General features: G+C 48.0%; 1 protein-coding gene across 1 annotated transcript; it reads left to right on the forward strand.

Moving 5' to 3' along the window:
• Positions 1 to 2,878: 2,878 nt before the first annotated feature.
• On the forward strand, positions 2,879 to 6,716 carry SOCS1 (suppressor of cytokine signaling 1). The gene is made up of 2 exons (XM_068698928.1): positions 2,879 to 3,270; positions 4,856 to 6,716. Exon 2 carries the CDS (start codon positions 4,931 to 4,933, stop codon positions 5,552 to 5,554), a length of 624 nt encoding a protein of 207 aa, XP_068555029.1. The 5' UTR covers positions 2,879 to 3,270; positions 4,856 to 4,930; the 3' UTR covers positions 5,555 to 6,716.
• Positions 6,717 to 7,291: the final 575 nt, after the last annotated feature.

The following is a 7,291-nucleotide window of genomic DNA, read 5'->3' on the forward strand; positions in this document are numbered from 1 at the left end:
GTCCTCAGATCTGTGCTTTTTCCCTTGCTGCCTCCTGGCAGACCTCCCCCTACATCCAGTGCACTTCTGGCCCGTGAGTAAGCCATGCTCCTGCTGTAGAAACGACTGGAGTTTCCTCTGATTTTTTTTTTTTCCTCTCATTTTCCAAGCCAATGTTTGTGAACTAGGAGTCAGGACTCTTATATTAAACAAAATTGAGTTTGTTCTTTATCCAAACCTTAGAAGCTTTACCAACACAATCCTTCACATCCAAAGTGTTTACATTCCCGCCCAAAGAAACAAGGGAATCCTTTTTCTTTCACCCCAGACTTTGCCTTTCTTTTCTGAGACCATCAGCAGGGAAGAATGAGAGCAGGACTTTTTTTTCTCCATGTGAAATAGCACTTCGTGGAAAAAAATCAAACAAACAAACAAACAAGAAACCAACAGAAGGTCTGAAAGAGTTTCCAGGGAAGGCTCTACTTACCAGAGACAGTCTAAAGAGCGCCTAACTCACCTTGCAATATGCAACGAACCCTCATTAAGCTAAGCTCATTGAGCAGAGATCAGAAACACCTGAGTTGGCAGCAGTGCTTCAAACTTCAGTCATTTCAGGAGACCTTCTTTCCATGTGGGCTCTGCTCAGCAGCTCTCCCTCAGCTCCAAATTTATGCACTGCCCCCTACTGGGTAGAGTAAGCTCTTTTTGTCTAAAAGTAACATCTTTTTATCCAAACCTGCTGGAATGGATGTCTTCGACAGGCCCAGATAATGGGGATTTTAGGTAGAGGGAGAGGGGGTAAGGAAGTAAACAGAAGGCTGAGGACAGGGCCTTGCAAAAGGAAACGTGTGAGGGAAAATCAAGATATCCCAATAAAACTCAACGTGTGAGACCCTCAAGTCTAAAGCCCCAACTCTTCCTACCACAAAACCTTCACCCCCTGTAAAAGTCCTTCACATGTCACAACTAAGTCCTGCTTCTCCTGGGCAAGCCTTTCTAGGACAATTTTATGGAGCACTCCAGACCACTCTCACTGCGATTCATGTACAGATGACAGCAAACATTAAATCAGCTACTCAGTCCATGGCAGCCAGACAGCATGTGCACCCAGAGGAGCTGCTTTCCCTTGTGATTCTACAAATTAAAAATGAGGTGAGAGTGTAACAGCTTTCCTGGCATGTCTGTGGCAACCAGCAGCCAACCTCCATCTCACCTGAGAAACACCTGCAGCACCGTGCTGCTGTATGGCCATGCCCTGCTCCACTCCTGAGAGCCGCAGTGATGGCAGAAGGAAGAAGTGCTTCAAGCCAGGCTGGGAGTTAGAGGATCTGAACTGCATTTTTTGGCTCTGATTTGCCTTACAGTCAAAGCACTTCAAATCTCTTCTCAGTGGAGGGGAGGTAGAGGACTTTGTTTTATTTAAATAGTTTAAATGCAGTCAAGGGCAAGGCGTGGTCCTACTGCGTCTGAACAGTGCCTTGTATGAAGCAGCCCTTGAAGCTACTCGCTGCATGGAGCATACCACAAAGCAAAGCAAATAGTGGTAAAACATTTCTCACTATTGCATGTTTGAATTCTAAAGCAAGTTTCGGTTCCACCATTCCAGAATGCTTTTGTTTTACAGAGAAAAGCAGCTGAGCTTCCCTCCCCCAGTCGCTCATAATGAACCTCAGCTCTAGCTCAGTCACTCAGAAATGGCCTGAAAGAGATTTCTGAGTGAAAATGGAATCTCTATGCCAGTTCTTAAAATTTATGATGAGCTCTGTTTCTCCAAATTCATGACAGCTGTACTACATGAACAGCAAATTTTGGTGGCTAGAGCATCATCAGAAATTTCCAGGTTCACCTACTGTACACCAGCGGCCCATCACTGTAGGTCACTGTACCACCACGAGGTTAACTAACTCAGTCTGACCACAGCGGCTTTTGAAAAGAATATAGAGCCCCAAAGCAGGAAATACATCCCCTTGACTGTATCCCAAAGGGCAACTCACAAGTCCTTTCTGGCCCCCAGCTCTTAATCATCAGACAGAAATACTTCCTTTTCATTGTCACAAAACACCACATTGACTGTAAGGGGAAAACATCCTCTCTCTGCTCCTCATGTAAAGCAGTCTGGCTCCAAAACTCGCCTGTCATACTGCATGCACCTGACCACATAGAAGAGACAATCTTATGTATTGATTCCAGAGTTGAGAGGCAGTGAATTCCTCAAACCTTTTGGACACACTCGGGAAGGTGAATGTCTGCACTAGGTTAGGGCAAACGGCTTCCAAAAAGGAAGAGTCAAAAGAAAGATTTCTCAGCCTTTTAAACAGATGTTGGTTACTGCTTTAAGTGGCATCCTCTTTGAAGGAAAGCACACTTTGCTGGGACCTGCCTGAAGGAGCAGATCAAACACCGGCTTGATTACTTAAGGCTGACAAATCTCCCTGTGGGTGAGCAGAACAGCATCCCAAGCCTCCTGCACTGGCTGCTGCCAAGGTCATAAATACAGCTGGGGATTTGAACAGTTACTTGTAAGTCCAATTGCCCTAGAGAAAGCCCCGAGGAAATTCTCTCTCAAGAACTCTAAAACCAGTGCAGCGTCTGCGCCGTCCTCCGGGTGGAAGGCTCGCAGGTTTCTCTGAATGCTCTTCCAGCGCAAAGCCACTGCTGCTCCAAGTCTGCACCCCTTGTTGGCCATTCCACAGCCAGGCACGAAGCCCCCTTCCGTGCCCTGCCCGTGCCGCCCCGCTCCCCTCGGCAGGCCGCTTGCCCCCTGATCGTCCCAGCCCCTCATCCCGGCTCTCCCCTCGCCCCCCGGAGGCGGGCACACCGAATCCTGCGCCCTCTGCGGGCCGCGGCGGGGCTCCTCCGGCACCCCTCGGGCGGCTTTCAGGTCACAAGGGGATAACTGACCAGCGGGGCTCGGCACGGCCCGGGGCAGGGGCAGTACCAGCTGCCCTCGGCGCTCCGCTGGGAGCCAGGCTCGGCTCAGCCCTGCCCGGCTGGGCTGAGCCCCGGCGAGCCGTGACTCATTGGGAAAGTGAAAGTGAAGCGGGGCCACGTGTTTTCGGAGAAGCCCGGGGAGGGGCGGGCGGGCAGAAAAGCGCCGCCGCGTTAAATAGAAAGCAGAGGCGATGAGAGGGCCCAGAGCGCTGGAGGTGCCGCCCGGGGCAGCCGCGGCTCGCAGCGGAGCCAGGCGGGGGGGGCCCCGCACGGAGGATGCTCCGGAGGCCGCCCGGGCCAGCACCGCGCCCCCGCCGCCGGGCGCGCAGCCCCTGCGTACGGTTCGCGCTCCGGCCGAAGGTAAGGGGGGGCTGCCGTGGGGGTGCGGGCACCCTTCCCTCTCTGGATCGGAGGTTGTGCTCGCTGTGGAGCCTCGGGTTGTACGAGACGAATGAGCCGCCGTACCCCTCCCAGGGGCCCGCGGACCGGGGCAGGCTCCCCTCCGGGACCCCGCAGCTTACCCCGCCACCGAGCGGCTCTGTGCGGGCAGCCCCGCGGCCTTCGGGCTCGGCCGTTCTTTGTCGGCAGCGTGCGCTGAAACTTAATTTTTGTGTTAACTTGAAATGCCGAGCGATAATCCTGGCCCAGAAACTGGAAAAACTGACATTAGTTTTCTTGTCCTTGTGCAAGGAAAGCCCAGCGCTGCTTTCAGCTTGTTATTTGCCAGCAGAAGGATTTTTACAAGCCGCTGTGGTGTTTCAGGAGGGTAATATGACCTAACTGAAACCAAACAGTGAGCTGTTAAATTAGCGCAGACAGGAATCCAGCGGTGTACTTTCTTTGAAATCTGCATTAGCATGTTACCCTGAACTGTAAGATGGCTGAGGGATTCATTTCTGAGAATCCTTCAAGGTTTCTCAACAAGCTGCAGATCTATATCTGACTGTAGGGATAAATCCTAAAATCTATGCTTGCCAGTAAGGTCAAGGCAGCCGGCAGAGATGTATCGAACCACGCTGTCAGAGGTAGATGTTTCAGGCCAAGCTCATTCCTGGTGCAGTGCTGCTAATTCCTTTGAAGTAACACGAGGGATGAATTTAGTCCCTCATGCTGAAAGATATATCAATAGGAAGCAATTTAGATTGGGCCACTTAGAGTGCATGTAATACAAAAAAGAGAGAGACAGAGGAGTAATGCTTTAAGGGTTCATAGAGGTTGATTTGTATAAGCTAGTGAGGTTCGAGCATTGCTATCCCAAGGGAAAGTTGGGGGAATGGGAAATAGCCTTTTATGGCTGAGCCTCAGGTTAACAGGAGAGAGGGAAGGAGTTTGAGGATTACTGTGTAAATTGGCAGTGCTGCAGGCTGCCCTTCCAAGTTATGCCTCAGTCACACAATAGCATCTATTCACCTTGCCCTCTTCCCCAGTTACCTGCAGGCTCATGCCCAGCTGCTCTGTTGCCTTCACCCGCTTTCTCTTTTGCACCTAGAGCACTAAATGATGCTGCCTGAGTTCTGACAGCACTTGGCACTGGGGAAGGGAAAGAGGGTAGTGCAGAGAAAGCGGCTGGAGAACCTCCTTGCTTTGTTATCTGAAGACTTGTGACTGTTGGAGTAAGAACCAGGTGACCTCTCAGTGAGAGGTTCCTTCCGTTTGGGTCACTCCAGGTCCTGAGATGCTTCTGCAGGCTCATGGCAGGGAAATTGCATTATCCTCTGTAGCTGTTTGATCCTTGCTAAATATTTTTGGAGCTTTGGACTCTGCAGTAGTAATAGACTGCTAATCTTGTCCAAAAGCAAGCAGTTGTTTGCCCAGTGTAAATTGTCAAATGAATATTTTATTATTTGATAATGGGTGGGAGTCATGTGAATGGAAAACTTGGTCATTCAGAGATTGCAGCCACTTTTCCCTGGGGATCTCACTTTGTGTCTCTTTGGCATTTCAGAATAGCTGCTGGAAAGCTGCCCTGCCGTAGCCACTGACGCTATGGAAGACCGCATCAGCTGGTCTAGGCTGTAGGATGGTAGCGCACAGCAAGGTGTCAGCAGATAATGCAGTTGCAGCAGACCCAAGATGTCTACTTGACCCTCCAGCACGGGATCGTTCACAGGCTCGAGGCTACCACGGCCCAGGCCAGCCTGGCACTCTGCAGGCACAGAGCAACACGCACTTCCGAACCTTTCGCTCGCAAGCGGATTTTAGTAGCATCACTCGAGCAAGCAGCTTGCTGGATGCCTGTGGCTTTTACTGGGGACCTCTGACTGTTAGTGCTGCCCACGAGAAGCTGAAGTCTGAGCCCGAGGGCACCTTCCTCATCAGGGACAGCACGCAGAAGAATTGTTTCTTTGCCATCAGTGTTAAGACTGCAACTGGGCCCACCAGCATCCGGATAAACTTTCAGACTGGGCGTTTCAGCCTGGATGGCAGCAAAGAGACTTTTGACTGTCTCTTCAAGCTGCTGGAACATTACTTAAGCTCCCCGAGGAAGGTACTGGTTACCCCCCTGCGCAAAGTCCGTGTGCAGCCCTTGCAGGAGCTCTGTCGGAAGAGCATTGTGAAGACTTTTGGAAGAGAGAACTTAAACCAAATCCCTCTCAATCCTGTTTTAAAGGACTACCTGAAATCATTCCCATTTCAGATCTAAGTAGAGCATTAACTGTATAGGGACGTGTGAGAGATGCATAAAGAAATCCAGCCTTCTGGGTTTTTAAACATGTTTGACAGCGAGCAAACTTACTTTTGTAGCAACTTACTGTATTTTGGGATGCAACTTGAACACTTGACTTCTTATGTTTACAAAAACTGTTTGCACAAACCTGGGGTTTTAAAACCCTGGCATAATTTTTCTGCCAAGCAGAGTATTTTATTATTTTATAATATTTTTAATGCTATTAATGTAATAAACTTTATTGTGAAAGTTTTTAAAAAAAGAATAGTATTTCTGTTTTCAGTGCCAAGTACTCTGGTACCTATCCTGTTAACAACCTCTAGCTGCTGTGTATGTGAGTGCAGGTGATAGGCAGGTCTCCATGGGGTCTGACACCTTGCCTTACTGAATGAGCTGTTAGAGCTGGTCCAGCAGAGGATTCCTGCCCTAAAGAGCCTCAGATGAAGATGCAAGCAGACAGCATGCTCAGGATGAACTTGCTTAAAAATCTCTCTCTCTCTTAAATATGCAACAGCAGGAGCAGTGTGTTTAAGACTACAGTACTGTCTAAGTTTTGAGGAGGTGGATTAAACCCCCAGCTGAGCTAATTACACCAGTGCTGGCTTGCCTTGTATGTATTAAAAGCAACAAGTCTTTAAGCAAGAAAAGTTGCTGTCTGACATAACCAAACCACATGAATATCAGTGTGGAAAAATAAAACTGTCCCAAGCTACTATTCACATGCACTTCATAAGGCAGTGGACGCTATCATTATGATGCACTGTGGTAATGATTTCTCTCTATAACTCAACATGTGTAAAAACAGCAAAGATGCAGGCATCTTTAGACTTAAAAAGTGTATTTCTTGCCTGAAATTGCTGATGTTCTACAGGGTACAGACTTTATAGTTGAAAAGAACTTGTGATTTAGCTCCTGATGACAAGGCTCAGAGAGCACAAGCCCATAGATTTGCACCTTCAGTTTCTAGTGGTTGAACTGCATTCAGAGAAAGTTAAAAATACATCAGGCTGTTTTGTAATACCACTTATAGGAAATTGGTGAAGGCACCACTGCATTTGTCTGCTCGTAAAACGTAAAATCAGTGCCCCACAGCGCTGTAGCTGTGGGTGACTAAGATGCTTAATTTGACAAAACATGATCTGTGTGATTTTTAAAAAGTGGTATCGCTTTTGATAAAGCAATTCTGCAATCCCCCAAACACGTATTGAAATCTGTGAAGAATAGGCTTAGAAAACCAGCTGAACCAAATCACTTCAAAGAAAGCAGTGTCTTTCACAGAAATGTCCTCTATCAGCACAGATCTATAGTGCTTACAGTAACTGCAAGCAGTAAATGAAGTCATCGCTAGAGTTTCTAAGATAAAAGGTCTCTCTCCATATTGTAACTCACATTCCTTTTAAAACTACAGCCACTTTTAAGAAACGGACTGTTATATAGTCTGCTGTACAAATTAATTCAAGTAAGGCACAAGTTACTTTACCAAGTCAGCTCTTCTGTCAGTGATAATTTGTCAGAATATAAATAGGTTTCATGCTCAAACATTACTAAAGATCACTCACGGTGCTTTGGCCATTGTGACAAGGAGAAAACTAATGACCATACAGGTATTAATTATAATATGACTCTTTACTGTGCTGCTTCCCTAAAACCACTCTTTGTTGTGTCCAGCAAAGCAGTCTCCTGCTCCCTTGTCAGCCACCCCTGGCTGAGACC

The sequence above is a fragment of the Anas acuta genome, chromosome 15, assembly GCF_963932015.1.
Source record: "Anas acuta chromosome 15, bAnaAcu1.1, whole genome shotgun sequence".
NCBI lineage: Eukaryota > Metazoa > Chordata > Aves > Anseriformes > Anatidae > Anas > Anas acuta.

What these genes read in the sequence shown, in the direction of transcription:
- SOCS1 (XM_068698928.1), top strand. Translation starts at nt 4,931, where the DNA reads ATGGTAGCGCACAGCAAGGTGTCAGCAGATAATGCAGTTGCAGCAGAC.